We start from the raw sequence: 20,951 nt of genomic DNA, 5'->3' as shown, positions 1-20,951 counted from the left end.
GCATTAACAAATAATACTGCTGCTGCTGCTGCTAAGTCGCTTCAATCGTGTCCAACTCTGTGCCACCCCAGAGACGGCAGCTCACCAGGCTCCCCCATCCCTGGGATTCTCCAGGCAAGAACACTGGAGTGGGTTGCCATTTCCTTCTCCAATGCATGAAAGGGAAAAGTGAAAGTGAAGTCGCTCAGTCATTTCTGACTCTTCGCGACCCCATGGACTGCAACCCACCAGGCTCCTCCATCCATGGGATTTTCCAGGCAAGAGTACTGGAGTGGGGTGCCATCGCCTTCTCCGAACAAATAATACTAAAGTTCATCAAATAAGGAACAATCAGTTTGATATTTAGAATCCCTCTGCCTATCTCCGTTGTGATGAAACCCACTGCTGAAATGAACATTGGAAAGCTCAGTGAAGAGAAAACATCACAGAGGTGGTTTAGACCTATCACTACCACCTGGAAAATTCCTCTGCTTGTCACGTGTAGACTACATTCTTTTCTTATTGTCAATTTAACACTTCTGTGGCCAAATAATTCAAGATATTCATATTCCTCTTTCCATACTGTTAACAGTATGAAACTGCTTATAATCCTAGCATAGGAACACACATAATAAAAAAGGGCAAAACCCATCGAAAATCACTATGTCAGTTTGTCTTCCTTTGGGCAAATCTGACTCCGCTCATCAGATATGAAACACTACTAGTCCTCCCCCCATGCATAACTCTCCTTTCTTTAGTTTTCATGTACCTGAGGGAGTGTTAGTTCTTTTAGGCTCACTGGTTGTAGTATGGGTATTGGAAAGTGGATCAATAATTCCCATACCTACACCTTTATAATGCTAGAAACCTCTTTATTCCTCATTCTATTTATCCTAGGAAGAATGACCTGAGCTTCCATTGGCTCTCTAGATTTGAGGTGTCATGGTTATTTGTTTAAAAGTCATTTTTAATCATTAATTTTGTTTAGATTCTTAACCTTGTTGAAGTAATATAAATTTCAATCATGATGCTGGTTTCATCAAAGGTTAAAATAGATCCAGCTAACTCCACCATAGCTCTTCTGCAACACAGCAGATTCCCCATTCTTTTTATAACTTCATAGTATTCTATTTTGTAGATATGCCATAGTTTATTTGATGAGTCTTCTACAATTACAAAGAATAGTTTTCTGCGCAAACCTTTTTATATTTTTGCCAGTGTACCTGACACGTGGAGATCTGAAAGTTGGATTTATTGGCCAAAGTGTAAGTATATAGCGTTTCTCTCTTGGCAAATTTCTCTCCAAACTTATTGTACTATTTTACACTCCCAGCAGAAATTTATGAGGCTTCTTTTCTCCCCAGAGCCACAACAATAATACATGTCACCAATCATTTAGAATTTAGCTTATGTAATAGGTGAAAAAAATCATAATTTAATCTTAATTTGAGTGAATAAATTTTGAAGAATACACAGGGAATAGTTGAGTAAGTCAGAGGAAAGATGCACTTCATTTAGACTACTAAATTCATGGTTTAGATGATTTGCAGTTGGTGATGTCTTGGTACTCTATTTTGTCCACTTGAAAGCTTCTTTTGACCTTCATTTTAACCAAATCCATTTTATATTTCAAGGTCTACTACAACTCCCCAAGCAGCTAAACTACTCCTTGCTCAGTCAGTTCAGTCTCAGTCGTGTCTAACTCCTTGCGACCCCATGGACTGCAGCACATCAGTCCTCCCTATCCATCACTAACTCCTGGAGTTGCTCAAACTCATGCCCATCGAGTTGGTGATGCCATCCAACCATCTCATCCTCCGTCATCCCCTTCCCCTCCTGCCTTCAATCTTTCCCATCATCAGGGTCTTTTCCAATGAGTCAGTTCTTTGCATTAGGTGACCCAAGTATTGGAGCTTGAGCTTCAGCACCAGTCCTTCCAATAAATATTCAGGACTGATTTCCTTTACAATTGACTGGCTTGATCTCCTTGCAGTCCAAAGGACTCTCAAGAGTCTTCTCCAACACCACAGTTCAAAAGCATCAATTCTTCAGTGCTCAGCTTTCTTTATGGTCCAACTCTCACAGCCATACATGACTATTGGAAATAGTCAGACCTTGTTGACAAAGTAATGTGTTTGCTTTTTAATATGCTGTCTAGGTTGGTCATAACTTTTCTTCCAAGGAGCAAGCATCTTATAATTTCATGGCTGCAGTCACCATCTGCAGTGATTTTGGAGCCCAAGAAAATTAAGTCTGTCACTCTTTCCATTGTTTTCCCACATATTTGCCATGAAGGGATGGGACCAGGTGTCATGATCTTCATTTTTTGAATGTTGAGTGTTAAGCCAGCTTTTTTACTCTCCTCTTTCACTTTCATAGAGGCTTTTTTAGTTCCTCTTCGCTTTCTGCCATAAGGGTGGTGTCATCTGCATATCTGAGGTTATTGATATTTCTCCCAGCAATCTCAATTCCAGCTTGTGCTTGCATCTATTTTAAGTTTGTCAATGGACAAATTAAATTCTGTGTATACTATCCTAAACTTATTTTTATACGTTTGCCTTCCCCCAATGTACCTGTAACTCTTTGAAAATGAATTCTGCACGTGTTTCTGTTTTAGTATAACATAGGCATTCCTGAAAACGTTTTGTTCTGCAAAACTCACTTGGAGAAATAGGGTTAAGGCAGGCTTCTCAACTCAATGGACATGAGTTTGAGTAAGCTCTGGGAGCTGGTGACAGACAGGGAAGCCTGGCGTACTGCAGTCCATTGTGTCACAAAGAATCAGACATGACTGAGCAACTGAACTGAACTGAACTAAGGCTTCTCAAAACATATGCAACTTTGAAGCTAGAGGTGGAAAATGAGGGAGAAGGTTGGTATTTTAAATATGCCTTGTGGAAAAAGACAAGCATGTATGTGCAGGCATTGTGCCAGATGCTAAGCAAACAATAATAAACAAGTCAGATGTGGCTACCTCTTTCGGTAAGAAACATGAAGTCAAAAGTCTATTCCAGAAGCACTGCAAAGAATGTCTAGATATGCATTAGGCTGTTTGGGTTAAGCCATAATCAGTTGGAGGAACTTTTATCTCAAACATGGACATCATCTTACTCCTTCAATTTCAATTCCTATTCCAGAAGGGTTAAAGATTTTGAGATGTTAGCCTTTTCATCTTAACCGGTAGTTAATAGCCTCCCCTACTGAGAGCATCCTAAACAAACTGCTTATGGTTTTTATTAATATTCTCCAGTTTGCTTAGACAATGATTATTGAATTATCCTCTTCATGCCTATTCTGACCTCTCCTGAGTCCAGGTCAGAAACAGTGCTAAGAAGCAAGCCCAATAAGAATCAAAGTGAAAGGAAATGTAAAAGAATACTAGTATGGAAGAAATTAAATCACTACCTTGAAGATAACTGCACTCCCATATTCATTGCAACACTTTTCACAATAGCCAATTCATGGAAACCATCTAAGTGTCCATCGATACATGAATGGATAAAAAGAATTGACACAATGCAATATTAATCAGCTGTAAAAAAAAACAAAAGAAGGAAATCTTGCTACTTGCGACATCATGAATGGAACTTGACAGCATTATGCTAAGTGAGATAATTCAGACTGAGAAAGACAAATATTGTATGATTTCACTTATATGTGGAATCTGAAAATACCGAACTCAAAGAAATAGAGATTAGAATGATGGTTGCCAGGACCTGGGTATGTTGAGTTTGGTCAAACGATACAAACTCAATTATAAATAGTTAAGTTCTGGGGATCAAATGTACTGCATAGTTACTCTAGTTAACAATACTGTGTTATATACTTGAAAGTTGCTAAGAGAGTATATCTTAAATGTTTCACCATACACACATAAACATACAGCTAACTATGTGAAGTAATGGGCCTGTTAACTAACTCTATTGTACTCATTTCACAATATACACATGTATCAAATCATCACATTATACACCTTAAACTTACACAATGTTCTATGTTAATTATATCTCAATGAATCTGGAAAAAAAATACAGAATACTGGTATGCTCCTCTAGTCTCTCTCTGGTGGAAACCTTGGAGAAGAGACAGATCACTGAGTTCTGTTCCCTTCTCTCTTGTAGCCTCACAAGTGCAGGAGAAGTTGAAGTTGCAATAAAAACCTTCCTCCAAGGAAGGTTTCATGCAAAATCTTCATGAGATTTTGTACTCTTGGGAACCCCTCAAAACTCATACCTGTCAGAAAGTGAACCTATGACTTCTCCTAAAGAAGAGGAAGTATTGGAAGAAGTCACTTCCTTAGAGTAAACAGCAGGGACCAGGGAGTCCTGAGACCCAGCCTGGAATCCTCTAGAGGGAATGGCACAGGCCCAGCCCAGAGCTTCTCTGGAGTGACTAACGCTGCACAGCTCAGACTGCTTTACAGCTGCTGGCCCCTCGTAGCTACCCGCAGAGTCTGAGACACTGGGACAAAGCTTCTTGGAGAATGTGACGAGGCAAACCCGAGTTCACCAGCAATGTGGACCAGGACAAGCACAAGCCAGAGTGTCTTTGGAATGACGGGTACAGACGCAGTACAGGACTTTTCTGGGGTGGCTTGAACAGACATCACCACAATTTAAAACTCCCCTGGAGTCACCCATTCAGACATAATCCAAAGCTGTTCTAGAGCGACTGACACAAACCAGGGCTTCTCTTCAATGTGAAACAGACAAACCTCACTCACAGGAGGTAAGTGAAGGATGAGAAGGCAGGGCTCAAACTTGAAATCTCCTGTAAAAAGGAAGATGGCTCGCCACCAACAAAGGTGTCCTCTTTGACACATTTCTGAGAGATAAGAAAGGTGATCAGAAGTCTCAAGTAAAACACATGGGGTTTTATAGAATTTGACAAAAGAAATAGGACAAAGGGAATCTGCTAAAGAACAGAAAACAGTGATAAAACGTGTATTGTGCTTTAGACTTTTCAAAGTGTTTGCACATGAATTCTCTCATTTCATACCCACAACCACCTGTCAGGTGGGTAGGGCATTTATAGTAACTGCCATTTTATAGTTGGAAAGAAACATAACTCAAAAAATGTCATGTCAGCAGCTCTGTGTCTCACATAAAACACACAATAACCAGAACTTTAGCTCCCCCCAGATCTTTGCCATGATAACTATGTGATCTCAAAGTATCACTTATGTGGTAGTTTCACAAAGTTCTCTTAGGTGCATTAACTAGTTCTTCCTTGTTGAAACAAAACACAGAATCTCCAAGATGTCATCCCTGAAAGGAGACAATCTGGATAGAGACATTGCTGGTCACACAACCTCAACTGAGAGGAGCAGGATTTCAAGTTTCCCCATGATCTCCCCTTCCCCTAGGAAAGGGACTCTCTTCCCCTCTATCACCCCTTCCTTACTCACCAGGAGAAAAAAATTACAAACAGAAGAGAAAGGTGAAAGGCATAGAAGAGAAAGAGAAGAAAGTCTAGGTCAAAAGAAAGGAATATAGAGGAAGATGAAGGCAAATGAAGGATAACATGACATGAAAACTGTGGGAAGGAGGCAGACACAGAGCCAAGAGTCCTGCTCTCATATTGCGCTTCGTGCAGCCCCAGGGTCCTAAGGAGAGGCGTGAGGGGGCCTTTTCAGGGGCCAGGAGAAAAGTGAAAGCCAAGCAAATCGGTCTCTTAGCCGGGTCCCTGCCCTAGTTCATTCTCATTCAACTTGAGAATTCCCAAAAGACTCGGTTTGAAAGAAAAGGGAAGGAGATCCTCTGCTTTAAAAGTCAGAAAAACTACTGTTACGTATATGCAAGTTCCCTCAGCTTCATTAACGAAGTGTTCAGAAATTCTTTCTGATAACTTCTGAATTTGGAGCCCGAGAACCTTTTCTTTTCTGGACTCTTGTCACATACTATCTAGTGTCTAAGTAGTATCATCAGGAAATTCTCAAACTCTGTTTGCTGCAGCATTCCTCTGGTTTCAACTGTCATACGACTTGGCCACACCTCGCTGGATTGCTTTCTATCTGCCTAACACTGCTTTACCAAAAGGTTGGATTTAGAGGCTTCTTGTAACTATAGAAACTGTAGTATATATTTTATATATGTATATATAAATTATATATATTTTTGTATATGTGTATATAAATTATATATATTGTTATACATGTATATATAAATTATATAATGGGCTTCTCTTGTAGTTCAGCTGGTAAAGAATCTGCCTGCAATGTGGGAGACAAGGGTTCCATCCCTGGGTTGAGAAGATCCCTGGAGAAAGAAATGGTTACCCACTCCAGTATTCTTGCCTGGAGAATTCCATGGAGAGAGGAGGCTGGAAGACTACAGTCCATGGGGTCACAAAGAGTCAGACACAACTGACTAACACACATATTATTTATAATTGCAATAATAATAATGACCAATAATTCAAATCTTTTATAATTTTACATTTATTTCCATATCTCTTCAGTTCAGTTCAGTTCAGTTCATTTGCTCAGTTGTGTCAGACTCTTTGTGACCCCATGAATTGCAGCATGCCAAGTTTCCTTATCCATCACCAACTCCCGGAGCTTGCTCAAACTTATGTCCATTGAGTTGGTAATGCCATCCAACCATCTCATCCACTGTCATCCCTTTTTCTTCCTGCCTTCAATCCTTCCCAGCATTAGAGTCTTTTCCAATGAGTCAGTTCTTCTCATCAGGTGACTGAAGTATGGAGCTTCAGCTTCAGCATCAGTCCTTCCAATGAATATTCAGGACTGATTTCCTTTACAATTGACTGGCTTGATCTCCTTGCAGTCCAAGGGACTCTCAAGAGTCTTCTCCAACTCCACAATTCAAAAGCATCAATTCTTCAGTGCTCAGCTTTCTTTATGGTCCAACTCTTACATCCTTACATGACTACTGGAAAAACCATAGCTTTAACTAGATAGACCTTTCTTGGCAAAGTAATGTCTCTGCTTTTTAATATGCTGACTAGGTTGGTCATAGCTTTTCTTCCAAGGAGCAAGCGTCTTATAATTTCATGGCTGCAGTCACCATCTGCAGTGATTTTGGAGTCCAAGAAAATAAAGTCTGTCATTGTTTCCATTGTTTTCCCATCTACTTGCCAGGAAGCTATGGGGCTGGATGCCATGATCTTCATTTTTTGAATGTTGAGTTTTAAGCCAGTTTTTTCACTCTCTTCTTTCATTTTCATCAAGAGGCTCTTGAGTTTCTCTTTGCTTTCTGTCATAAGGGTGGTGTCCTCCATATATCTGAGGTTATTGATATTTCTCCTGGCAGTGTTGATTCCAGCTTATGCTTCACCCAGCCTGGCATTTCACATGATGTACTCTGCATGTAAGTTAAATAAGCAGGGTGACAATATACAGCCTTGATGTACTCCTTTCCCAATTTGGAACCAGTCCATTGTTCCATGTCTGGTTCTAACTGTTGCTTCTTTACCTGTATATAGATTTCTCAGGAGGCAGGTAAGGCGGCCTGGTATTCCCATCTCTTTAAGAATTTTCCACAGTTTGCTGTGATCCACACAGCCAAACACTTTGGCTTAGTCAATATAGCAAAAGTAGATGTTTCTCTGGAACTCTCTTTCTTTTTCTATCCAATGGATGTTGTAAATTTGATCTCTGGTTCCTCTGACTTTTCTAAACCCAGCTTGAACACTTGGAAGTTCTTGGTTCATGTACTGTTGAAGCCTGATTTAGATAATTTTTAGCATTACTTTACTAGTGTGTGAGATGAGTGCAATTGTTCAGTGGTTTGAACATTCTTTGGCATTGCCTTTCTTTGGGATTGGAATGATAAGTGACCTTTTCCAGTCTTGTGACCACTGCTGAGTTTTCCAAATTTGCTTGCATATTGAGTGCAGCACTTTAGTAGCATCATCTTTTAAGATTTGAAATAGCTCAACTGGAATTCCATCACCTCCACTAGCTTTGTTTGTAGTGATGCTTCGTAAGGTCCATTTGACTTCGCATTCCAGAATGTCTGGCTCTAGGTGAGTGATCACATCACCACACCATATCTCTTACCAGCTAATAATTTAAAACACTGTTAAAAGGATTTTTACAAATATCAAAAAAGATAGTGATGAGTTTAATCCATGATGGAATCCCTAAGAATTTCATGACAAAGAGCTCCATTAACTTTTTAAGGTATTAGTGCACATGGACATGTTCAGTTGCTCAGTCTTCAGACTCTTTGCAAACTTATGGACTGTAGCTTGCCAGGCTCCTCTGTCCATGGGATTCTCCAGGCAAGAACACTGGAGTGGGTTGCCATTCCTTTCTCCAGGGGATCTTGCCAACCCAGGAATTAAACCTGGGTCTCCCCACTGCAGGCAGATTTTTTACCATCTATTTACTGTTATTTTGTGGGTACTAGATAATGTAATGTGAATATAGCGATGGATACCTTTTGGTTTGTGGCTTAAAGAAGCGTACAGTTTGCAGGCAAGGGCACATATAAAGATAACTGTGACACAAAACCATTATTATAATAAGAGTATTTTAAAATCCTGGTGGATACAGGGAAAGAGTAACTAGTTATATCCAGTTAGGGGTTGGGAATGATCAGAGAAAGTTTTATTAGGAACTTGACATTAGACTTTGGGTTAAAAAGTAAGTATTTATATGGTTTACATGTGTTTCACCTAAGGCATTTGATGAACTTTTTATGAGACCTTTGTTACTATTTTAAAGAGATGCATTCCAGATGAGAATACATATAACTCTGTTTATTTATACCCAATCATGTCCACAATGATTTAAGGTCACTGATAAAAATATAAGGTTAGCTTTGCTATTTGTCTAAAGAGTAAAAAATAAAAATTCGTTTCAAACCATTTGGGAATAAGCCTTAAGTTATGTGCCCTAGAGTCTTGGCTCTGTCCTAAGAAATATTTTGATTAAATATGTGAGGGAACCAGACTTTTATGGAACACTGAGTAATGCAATGCTGTTATAATGGAGTAAAGCTTTAAAAATGTCTTCTCAGTACACAGCAAAAATAAAAATAAACAAAAAAATATAACTTGGAAGATAAAATCTAATGTATCAGTTAGGATACACACACACACACACACACACGTCTTATATGACTATTGGTTCAACCAGAAATCCAATAGTATCATCAAACTGCTTTGAAAATAGTTAAACCTTAGGCTACATTAATTATTAAGCACTTAGAGTTAAGCATTCTGCTAGTTGCAAAAGATACAAAGATGAATGAATACATTTGTCCTCATGATGTTAATAATTATATAACAAAACAGATGCACACATACACAATTATAAAGATGCTCTAATAGCAGTTTACATCAAGTGTTGAAAGAGTAAAAGAATAATCCCTTGATCTGGCCAAGGGAGGACCGGAAAACTTCACAAAGAAAATGATGCTTCCACTGAGACTTGCAAAATTAGCAGAAAGTTATACCTAGTTGTGAGAAGAGGTTCCCAGAGTAGAGAGCCACAGGCACAAAGGCAAGGAGGGGTGAGAGAGCACCATGTGTGCACAGAACAGAAAGTGTTTCGGTGTGATTAGAGCATCAGCTCTGTAGGGGATTTCAAACTGGAAAAATAAGCAGAAATCAGAGAAAAAGACTTTTAAGAATTTTACTTATTCCAAGAACAGTATGGAGTGACTGAAAGACAGTTAGCAGGTAAATAACCTTGTTTGAGCCACTGTCAGATCACATACACGGCAAGAATGGATCAAAGAGAATGAGATAGAGTCGGGTTCCTCAAAGATTCTAGGCCAAAGGAAATAAGAGCCAAAACCTAAAGCCATGGTGATAGAGATGGAGAAGGTGATGTTGAATCAGTGTTTAAGAAGAAAAATAATCGAGTTTGGGGGATGAATTAAGAATTTTTAAGTCAGTTCCTGGGGACACAGCCAGGTGGCATCATTTCCTGAAATGAGGTAGATGAAAGTGGGGAGGAGAGGGTGGCGGAGGTTGGGCAGGAGGAAGGTATGACTCATCAATATGTATGCGTCTTCCATGTCTAGATTCCTTATGAATATGGCTCTCTGTGCCTACACACTGCCTGTATAGGTGTTTCCCTAATTATTTTCATATCTTCTTCATTCTTCAATTAATAACAAATTACTGGGCATCTGCCTTGCAAGGTGTTGGGATAAAAAGTTGAATAACACAATTTCTGCTCTCAAGGAATATACCCCCTAGAATATGAGATGGAGACATATATTCATGATTATTCTAAGAGAAGGACTGTGAAAGTGGTATTTCAGGTCTCCAGTGGTGCTAACGCCTAGAAATATTCTGCCTTTCTAGAAGTAATCTTGCTTCTTTTCTCCTTTGCTACCATCCTAGGCCGAGCGCTCCAGCTTAGTCTAACCTGTGAGTTCAGATTCATTTCCGTTCTCAGAAAGGGGCTGAAAGTTTCACCTAACAGGCAAACCCATGGTTTGCAGTCAGATGCCAACACTTGCTGGCTGCCTAACTTAGGAAAATGACGCCCTTCTCTGGGCCTCAGATTCCTTGGATGTAAAGTGAAACTAGTAATAGTCCCTACATCTTCTGGTTGTTGTGAAACAACCCTAACCCTTGCAAGCGCTCAGAGTACTGTCTAGTACTGACTTGGTGCTCGATAAATGTTCATTTTTACTATGAAAATAAATAAGATTCAAAAAGTTTCTACAAAGTAAGTAAGTGATGCCCAGCTTGAGATTTTTAAAATGAATAGGAATCAAAAAAAAAATTTTTTTAAGACTCTTTCTCACTATTTTTGCTCTTTACCTCCCTCTTTCTTTCACCACCTTGACTTCATGTCTTGCACCTGCTCAGGACATTACTCAAAAATCATCTTCTCAGTGAGACCTCCTGTGACACACCCCACACCCTAAATCCTGTCTTCTCCACTGCTTTATTCTTCTCATCATCTAACATAATAAACATTCTATTCTTATAACTTAATATAACCCACATTTCCTGGGCTCACATTAAAAAGTGAGTTATATGAGGGTGGAGATTTTTGTTTGCTTTATTTACTAGTGTATTATCTTCAATATCTAGAGCAGTGTCTGGCGCACTAAAGATAATCAATATTTATTGAATAAATTATTTTTTTCTCATAGGGATTGAAAATAAAAGGCTACAGTGATTTGGGGCAATAGATTATATAAGAAGTAGGTTTTAGAAGGTAGATCTAGCTTTAAATCATTATAATTGTAATGATTAGCATTCACTGAGTGTGTATTGTAGGTCAGTCACCATGCTACGTGCTTTAGATTTATTCCTTCATTTAAGTTTATAGTCATCTAAAAAACTTTCAGGGTTCCAATTTTGAAGCTTAGTTATTGATACAATGGTGAAACCTTCTGATTCTTTTTCACAGGATTTAACATTATTAGTCACACTTGCATATTTGATTTGGTCTTTATTAATGTGTACAATTTGTTTCATATTTCCTGAGAGTCAAGACCCAAGATAACCAACAGAAGCTGATGAAAGGGTTCATACATAACATACCTGGCTGCTCACTATGGTCTGACAGTATTTTGAGTCTATGTTCTCTTTGTCTGATCACATATAGCCACATGCAGTGTATTTAGTCCTGTGATCAAGAGAAGCCACAGTTCCTATACTATTCATCTTGTTTACAATTGTTCAAGTTTAGAAATGTCTGAGTTTAGAATTGATTGAGTTTAGAAATGATTCTTCCATTATATTGAACTCTTCCATGTATGAGCTGCTCCAAACTGGGACACATTCAGGTTTCCTCCTCAGGGATCATTGGTAATGGCTGACTCACTTTCTTTGACTTTCTCCTTCCCTCTTTCATTTTGCAGAAAACACACCCTCACCATCTTTCTGTGCATTAAGACCCTTCTCTTCAGAAATGTTGGCCTGGCTTCTTTTTTAGCACTACTGACTGTTGAAGAGAGATAGGATAGAAGCACAAAAATGAAGCTGTGTCTTTGACCATCCTCTACTGAGTAAAGAAAAATTAGGACATGTATAGATATATATGGTATGCCTCATTTCAGTCTGAAAAAAAAGTTGACATTCTTCAAAAAAACAAGTGACTCCCATAATCAGACTTCTTTTTACCATTGGGAAGTATAGCTGTTTGAGCTTCAACAATAATAACAAGAGGATGAAGAATGAGGCCATGGGAATTTCCCTTTCTAAGGGTGTAATAAAGTCTAAATAACATATGGAGACTGCCACCTTCCTGGGGTGTGAATGTCCAGTGAAATCCTGAGCAGAGGAATGATGCAGGGAAACTGGACAGTTGTCAATGAGTTTGTTCTTGTGAGCTTCTCAACCCTGTCCTCTCAGCTACAAGCTCTGTTGTTTCTCCTTTTTTTGACCATTTACCTTGTTACCCTGATGGGAAATGTCCTCATAATCCTGGTTACTACAGCTGACTCTGCCCTCCAAAGTCCTATGTACTTCTTCCTCAGGAACTTGTCTTTCCTGGAGATAGGTTTCAACTTGGTTATTGTGCCCAAGATGCTGGGGACCCTGATCATCCAGGACACAACCATCTCCTTCCTTGGCTGTGCTACCCAGATGTACTTCTTCTTCTTCTTCGGAGCTGCTGAGTGCTGCCTCCTGGCCACCATGGCGTATGACCGCTACGTGGCCATCTGTGACCCTTTGCGCTACCCAATCATCATGGGTCACAGGGCCTGTGGCCAGCTGGCAGCTGCCTCCTGGTTCTCAGGATTCCCAGTGGCTACTGTGCAAACCACATGGATTTTCAGCTTTCCTTTTTGTGGTCCCAACAGGGTGAACCACTTCTTCTGTGACAGCCCCCCCGTCATCGCACTGGTCTGTGCTGATACCTCTCTGTTTGAACTGGAAGCTCTAACAGCTACTGTCCTATTCATCCTCTTCCCTTTCTTGTTGATCCTGGGATCCTATGTCCGCATCCTCTCCACTATCTTCGGGATGCCCTCAGCAGAGGGGAAGCGCAAGGCCTTCTCCAACCTGCTCCTCCCACCTGCTGGTTGTCTCCCTCTTCTACAGCACTGCCATCCTCACATACTTTCGACCTCGGTCCAGCAACTCTCCTGAGAGCAAGAAGCTGTTGTCGCTCTCCTACACGGTGGTGACTCCCATGTTGAACCCCATCATCTACAGCTTGAGGAATAGTGAAGTAAAGGCTGCACTAAGGCGGGCCATCCACAGGACCTTGGGCTTTCGGAAACTATGACTTAGATGGAAACTGAGGGGGTAGAACACATAGACAAAGGAAAGAAAAGCAAGTTCCCCAAATACGTCTTTGGTCTCTATTCTTTCCAAGAGCCACAGTATACACACTGGGACTTTGGACTTTCCATTGGGATCCATTAATGAATGAAAGAACATGAGTCATGCAATAAAGACTTCCGTAGGCCCAGTATTCTCTGGGACTAGGGTACCAATGTCTCTGAGGATGCTATATTGGTTTACACAGATTAGCAGTCTGGTGGTTGACAACTTCATTACTTTTTGTCATTTCTTATTTGCTTTGACTTTTCTTGAACTTCTTCATGTCATTTTATAATTTTCTGCTTTATTTTCTTTTGTATGTCCAAGAATTCCACCAGTAACTTTCAAAGATCTTTCTGTTTAGGAGATAAATTAATGATAATTGTGATAATAAACAGTAGAGTTTGCTTCATTCTTTCACTCACTTTTTTTTTCAAAATTTTTGGATTTAGAATCAAACTTTCGAAAATTTAAGAACTCAAAATGTCAACAAATTTTTATTTGGCATATGTCAGACATTATTTAGACCCTGAAGACACATGGGTGAATAAAACAAATTTCTTCCCTCATGGAATTTATATTCTAGTGAGAAAGAGAGAAAATAAAATGATACTTTAAATCCTCCATTTTCTTGTAAAGTACCCATGGTTAGAGGGGTATGATTTCAGGACTTCCTCTGCTACCATAATTGGTCTGTGCCTCATATGGGGAAAACTAATTCACTACATGGAAAACTGCCTTAATCTCAAACTATCCACCTTGGATATGGGAGTTGCTTGACAGAAAGGGTGTAAAAGAATCCCAAGTTAAGTAGATGTGGACAGATTATGGGAAACTACAGTGAATAACCAAAAGATTTTTTGTTTCTAGATTTTTTGGGGGTTAATGTCATTATGATTGGATGGAATCAACTGTCCTTCTTAAGCTTGCATATCCCTCAGCAAATTTTGCTGCCCCTTTATGACTTTGTCAGTGAACATAGTTCAGTTCTAGACTCTTGGCAAAGAGCAGACTTGGGACATGGGCACTGTAGCTTTGTGTAAAGTATTCATACGAATTTATTGATAATTCATTGATATATTTATTGATATAAAATGGGAGTGTTTCTCAGGTGATTTTTTTAAAAGACCGACCAGAAGGAAGCAGAGCATTGTTCCTAATACTCCATGAATTATTGTCTTTCTTCTTCTACAAAGGGAGTGCTGGATAAAGGATGGAGCATGGGTCCACAGACAAGTACCAAGGATGAAAGTTACCATATTCCAGTCTTGCAGAGGCACCTACTCAGCCAGTCTTAGAAGTAGACAACCAGGAGGTTCTCAGTGTCAGTGGAAAACCCCAAACCTGCATGGGAAATTCCTTGTGACTACTTTCCTCAGAGCTCCCTTCACATCCTTGTTCCTCAGGCTGTAGATGAGGGGATTAAGCATGGGGGTCACCATTGCATAGAACACAGATACCAGCTTTTTCTGTTCTTTGTAAGACTTTGGTGTCATGTAGGTAATAATTCCTGACCCATAAAAAAGGATGACCACCACGAGATGGGAGCCACAGTTTGAGAATGCCTTGAGCTTGCCCTCAGCTGACCTCATCCTGACCACAGTCACTATGATACAGCCATAGGACACCAGGATTAGAGAAACTGGTATGAGGAGAATCACAACCCCCATGAAGAAAATGGCCATCTCTGAAGTGTGGGTGTCTGTGGATGCCAGGATCAACATTGCAGGGGCCTCACAAAAGAAATGAGCAACATTATTGCTGCCTTGGTAGGGCAGCCTTAGTGTGAAGGTGGTGTCCACCGCAGACACCAGAATGCCACTGGTCCATGATCCTACAGCCAGCTGGATGCACACCCTCCAAGTCATGGTGCTAGGGTAATGCAGAGGGTTGCAGATAGCCACATATCGATCACAGGACATCACCGCCAAAAGGGCACACTGGGTACACCCAAAAATGAGGAAGAGTAGAAGCTGAACTGCACAACGTGTGAATGAAATCACTTTCTTTCTGGATAGCAGGTGGACTAGGGCTTGAGGAACGATGTTGGTAGAGAAACAGAGGTCAGCCAGAGATAAATTGCAGAGAAAAAAATACATGGATGTGTGAAGCTGAGAGTCAACCTGAATAAGGAACATGAGAAGCAGATTTCCAAGCACAGTGACCAGGTAGACACCCAGGAATAAGGTGAAAAGCAGTTTCTGGGTGTGTTGGTCATCAGAGAGTCCCAGAAGGAGGAATTCTGTCACCTGCGTCTGATTGGTCTGTCTCATGATTTTATCAGTGTGAAGTCACTAAACAGTATATATAGGTGGGTATAGCCTATAAGATTATACAATTCAGAACTGGAAGGCTTAGAAATTGCCCCCAATCATACCAACTATCTTAAGAATTCCCTTTATTAGGCTGTTAGAAGATGACTATACTGCTTTTTCGGAATGTTTTCAATGTTGCAAAACTTAATACTTCATAAGAAGGTACATTCATTTCTAGTGTCATCTGACAAGCATATGATAGATCAAAAGAATCATCTTTATCATCTTCTCTATATGAACATCATACTTCTGATGATAAAAACAATAGATTGAATTCATCTGTAAAGTCGTGAAATTTAATTTCTCTTTATTATTAGCAAAAATATTTGAGTTTTATTTTGCTCTTGTAACACCTCCCCCATCTCATGACGGTGTAGATATTTTTTTTAGTTTTTCAAACACTCAAATCTTCCTATTGTTTCTTCCCTGAAAACAAAACAAAACAGTCACTCACCAAGGTATAAGTAAAAGAACCAAAGTACCTTGTAGAATTGATTTTTTTTCTTGGACAAAATAACCTATTTTGAAAGAGCTAGGAAACCAAGGGATAACTCTGCACGGTGTGCTATAATCTTTCTGACAGTCCTGTCCCCCACTTCAACTGGAGCTCCTGAATATAAATCTTAGCCATCAGTGAACTTTCAAAACACCATTATAACATAATTTCCATTTTAAGCCAGCACCCTGTCTGGTTTTGTTCAGACTAAACAGCACTAATCTACCACTTCCAGCCCATCATCTCTCGCTTATTATTGCATTATCGTCTGTCTTGCATTATCTGTCTACTCTTCTCAGACACTAAAAACTCCTTTGATAACTGTGTCTATGTTTTTTCATTTTTGTGTTCTTTAAAAGACATAGCATAGGACTGTATTCAATTTATTATGTTTCATGAAGTAAATAAAAATAATTTGACCACATAGTTTTTAGTCGAGTTGTTTAGAAAGCCTAGAGACACTTACAATAATGTGGTAACAATAATAAAATTTTTTGTGGAGCTGTTGCAAAAAAGAAAGGAAAGAAATTTACGTAAGACTAAACTTTAGAAGCCTATGCACGTTTCGGTCTATCAGTCCTTTATGTGTTTGGTAAAGGTGATTTAAAGTATTTTTTAAAATATATCACATTAAAAATAAATTTAAAAATACATACATCAAATAGAATGCATAAGATTACCAAGGAAACAGTTACCAAAATAGTTTTGGGGAAAAAAAACTATGTGATATAATAATACTTGTGGCTCTTTAACACATTAAAACTTAGGCAGATCTAATAATCACCTTAGTTTCAAAATTATGAGCTTAAATAAGATTTTGAGGTAACTTCAACAGCTGAAATATTATTTTAAAATACTTCTAATTTCTGTTGGTGATAAAGTCATGGATACTGCTACATCCAAACAAGAAAGAAATTTCAGTTAAAGTAAAAACAAAGAAGTAGCATTTATATCTAAATTGAAGAACCCTCATGGAATTGAATTTCAACTTAGGAAGTTGTGGGCTAAAGGAGTTCCCAGGAGTTTTCTCAAAAAGTAATAATTACATTCTGTGTTATCAGATAATGGAGTCTTAGGTTTCTGGATGGTTCTAGATGGGTCAATATGATGAAAGATTTCAATTCAACATTGAAATAATAAGTGAACAAATAAAACATTAGTAAGAACAATCTCATCTCTGCTTGATTTATGGCTTCCTTATCCGACCCCAAGTCACTTTTCTAGCTATTTTTCCTGCCACATACCCAGGACACACTGCATTTTTAAACCTCATTGGATTTTGCTCAGCGTAGTCTATTAACAGGTAAGCCTGCTACACAGAGATAGCATTGTTTTCCTTGAGCATTCAACACTCTTGCAATATTCAGTTACCTGATTTCTAAGCATTATTGGCCAAGCACATGCTTAGTAAAGGGGATACAGATAGAAGACCCAAAGCAGAAGCCCTCAGATAGGAGGGACCAAACTATAGTCGTGTTTCATCTCTAGTGCCATAGTCGTCCCTAGAACAACATAGATTCACAGCATATTGTGGTTTAATGAATGAATGTACTGGGCCAAGTGAGTCTGTATCACCTAACAATTACTTACATCAAACTGATATAGAATTGCTTCTAAAGGGAAATATAGTCTATTGTCAAAACAGCTGATATAAAAATAAAATTTGAGAACACAAGCTACATTAAGATAGATACTTTTAGAATTATCACCCATTTAGTGGAAGTTACTACTTCATAGGTTCTTAGTCTCAGGATATAGTTCAGTTTGGGTCCTTTAGACTTATTTCTCTGCCACACATCCTTCCCAGAATAGAAATTAGTGCAACTGTATCAATCATGTGACTAGATCTCAGGGAAAATTAAATGGTAAGCAAATATCTTTGTGTTTTAATGCAAAGAAGTAGAGAGCACAGAACTAAACACTTGTTGCAAAGTTCAAAGTGATGCCTATAATCAGTGGTTAACTTATTGAATGGGCAGTTACAGGATATTGGTAATTTCTATGCCTTCTTCATCTGCTATAGATTTTTCAAGATCCTGTTTGGGAAAAAATATTATTTTGGAACATTTTCTTTTCTGACCCACACATTTTCCCCACTCCCCACTCCCAGCCACTCCCAACAAAACAGACATAGACACACACACAAATACACACATTCTCAAACATCTAGTCTATCCTAGATACATAAGTGTACCTATAGCATCATAACTCTTAATGAATTATATTGAAATTATTTTCATTCTCTGAGACTGTAAGATGTTCGGGGGCAGGGACTGCAACTGAATCATCCTTATTTAGAGTAAATAAGATAAATCCTGGTACAGAAATAATTAACTCAGCTTTTTCAAATTGATTTGACCTGAGCCAAAGTAGCAGGAGACAGAGAGGGCAATGTGAGTCAGAGATGAGTGTGAACTGTCAGAGGGTAGCAGCTCTCATGGACCTTGGGAGGCAGCATTAGAGGGCTACACTCTGACCTTGCTTGATTTGTTTTTAAAAGCGTATTATTCTCCCATGCAAGCATGGAGAAGAAAATGTTCCCCCAGGTGACTGCATATCTGCCCCTAAGGTCAGCAAGTCTTTGTAAGAAAATGATGTTTATTGTCAATCTTTCTCTTGTGTTATTGTGCCTTTTCCTCAGATTCAACATAAGATTGTAAGTTCATTTCTCTAAAAATGATATGTGTTACTGGATATGGAACAGGACAATAGGGTCACAGAGCCAGCCATTGTCTAATCTGACATTTCTTTTAGGAAGAGGATACTGAGGAAATCCATAGGAACCAACAAAAAAATATACTAAATTTATTTTCTGAGGCCCAGATCTTTTGGGCTCAAAATCACCTAGTCCCTATTTCCCATACCTATTTACCGTCTTCCATGCCCAGCTCAACAGCATGAGAAGTGTAAGAATCCCCATGGAAGTTCCGCTTATGTTTCCGTCAAGTGAGACCCACAATTCCTCGTCACAAAGAATTTGACATTGCAATTGTGGTTTGATAAGGTAAATTCACTGTGGAAAAAACCTGCCTAGATCTATGCCAGAAGATTTAACAGGAAGAATCAGACTATTGGGACAAAATCATTAATAGTTGAATTAAAAAAATCGAATCTATGAAGAGATTTAAACCAGTTCACTCCCAATATATGGCAAGTTATCCCCTTTGTTCAACTCATACCTTCTCTTTTCCTCCCTCTAACAATCATATCAGCATTTTCTCATCCAGTGGAGAAAAAAAAAAAAGATCACATTAGCATGTTAAAGCCAGTAAAAACATCTCAGTGTTGAGGGGAAAATTGCTGCAGGTGTATTGGTTGCAGAATTAGAAGAGCGGAGACTGGGGTATTGTGTTATCAAGTTAAATTGCTCAGTAAAATCTCTGAAGTCAAGATCAAGGACAAAGCAGGAAAGGGAATCCCCACATCTCCTGTGTCCTCCTGCTCTATCCAAAGTTCTTATTGATCTGAGGGCATATTGTGCAACAATAGTTCCTTTTAAATGAGCTAAACACCAGGATACCAGGAGCAGCCTCTGGAGCAGCTGAAGTGCTCAGGAGAATTTGAACCATTAGGGTGGATCCTGAGCTGCATTCCTCTCAGAAGGTTCCCAAATGGTTATAAGGAGAACAGAAAATAACAGAAAAAGCACCCACATCTCCATTTACAAGCCACATTACCAGTTCTTCTAACATGTCTTTTCTTTGGAGAAGTGTTTTATTTTGTAATTAAGTACTGTTTTCTGGGGATTCCCTGGTGGCTCAGACGGTAAAGCGTCTGCCTGCAATGTGGGAGACCAGGGTTCAATCCCTGGGTCGGGAAGATCCCCTGGAGAAGGAAATGGCAACCCACTCCAGTACTCTTGCCTAGAAAATTCCATGGATGGAGGAGCCTGGTGGGCTACAGTCCATGGGATTGCAAAGAGTCGGACACGACTGAGAGACTTCACTTACTCACTCACTCATTCTTTTCTGGAGGAAAAATTATCAGGTTGCAACCCCAGGTCTATCACATAGTCTGTGTATGATTTTGAGGAATTTTATAATTTATAGAATGCAAATGTAGTATGCCTCAGAACATAACTAGATCCTCTAGTTATTAACATTTAATAATACTTTATTTTCACATACAGTATTTTAATAATTTAATAGTAAGCTATAGACATGATGCCCAGAATATATAAAGAACTTCTACAAATTGATTAGAAAAGTCAGACAATTCCAGTTTTTAAAATGGGTAAAAGACTTGAATATGAACTTGCAATATAGAAAATAGTTCATAAGCACATGAACAGCATAATTAGACACCAGAGTGTATAAATTTAAACCATAGTGAAATACCACCAACCCTTAATAAAAATCCATAAAATGACTGAGGATGTGGGAAAATTTTTATTGCTTATTGGAGCATAAATTGGTACAATGAATTTTAAAAGTCCATTTGGAAGTATCTTTGAAAACTAACCTAAGCATATGTCTTCACTCCAACAACCTAGTAAATTTTTTCCTGAATATATACCATATAGAGATGCATGTTTATATTTATCACAATATATGTACAAGGATGTCATAACTCTATTCATAATAGCTACAGGCGGAAACAATACAAATTTCCATAGACAACAGAAAAGGTATACTGTGGTACAATCAAGCACTGCGATACTATTAAATAATTTTAAAAGGAAGAACACCTGCTATGTACAACCACACAGATGAAACTCACAGCATGATGTGCTGTAAAAGAAGCCAGACATACAAAGAAGTATGTACTGCATGGTTCCATTTATTTGAAGCACAAGAACAGAAAAACCTAATCTTTGCTTTTAGAATTCCAAATAATGGTTACTGTTGAAGGAGTGTTGACTAGGTGCATTTTGATATGCTGTGAATGTTCTACATTCTGACCTACATAATGATTATGTAGGTGTACACATATGTAAAAACTTCTTGAGC

The 20,951-nt window shown here is 38.9% G+C and overlaps 2 protein-coding genes across 2 annotated transcripts; one reads left to right on the top strand and one right to left on the bottom strand.

Moving 5' to 3' along the window:
- The first annotated feature begins 12,204 nt into the window (after positions 1-12,204).
- LOC129628117 (olfactory receptor 10A4) lies at positions 12,205-13,153 on the top strand. Its single transcript, XM_055547550.1, is given in 2 exon segments — positions 12,205-12,924; positions 12,926-13,153. Coding segments are annotated over 2 exon segments (948 nt in total).
- A 1,363-nt stretch (positions 13,154-14,516) lies between these two features.
- Positions 14,517-15,464, bottom strand: LOC129628116 (olfactory receptor 2D2). The gene has a single exon (XM_055547549.1). The coding sequence runs from the start codon at positions 15,462-15,464 to the stop codon at positions 14,517-14,519; it is 948 nt and encodes a 315-aa protein (XP_055403524.1).
- Positions 15,465-20,951: the final 5,487 nt, after the last annotated feature.

This window comes from Bubalus kerabau, chromosome 15, assembly GCF_029407905.1.
Source record: "Bubalus kerabau isolate K-KA32 ecotype Philippines breed swamp buffalo chromosome 15, PCC_UOA_SB_1v2, whole genome shotgun sequence".
Taxonomy (NCBI): domain Eukaryota; kingdom Metazoa; phylum Chordata; class Mammalia; order Artiodactyla; family Bovidae; genus Bubalus; species Bubalus kerabau.
The sequence above is the reverse complement of the archived record's forward strand: the minus strand, read 5'-3'. Positions and strand labels throughout refer to the sequence as shown.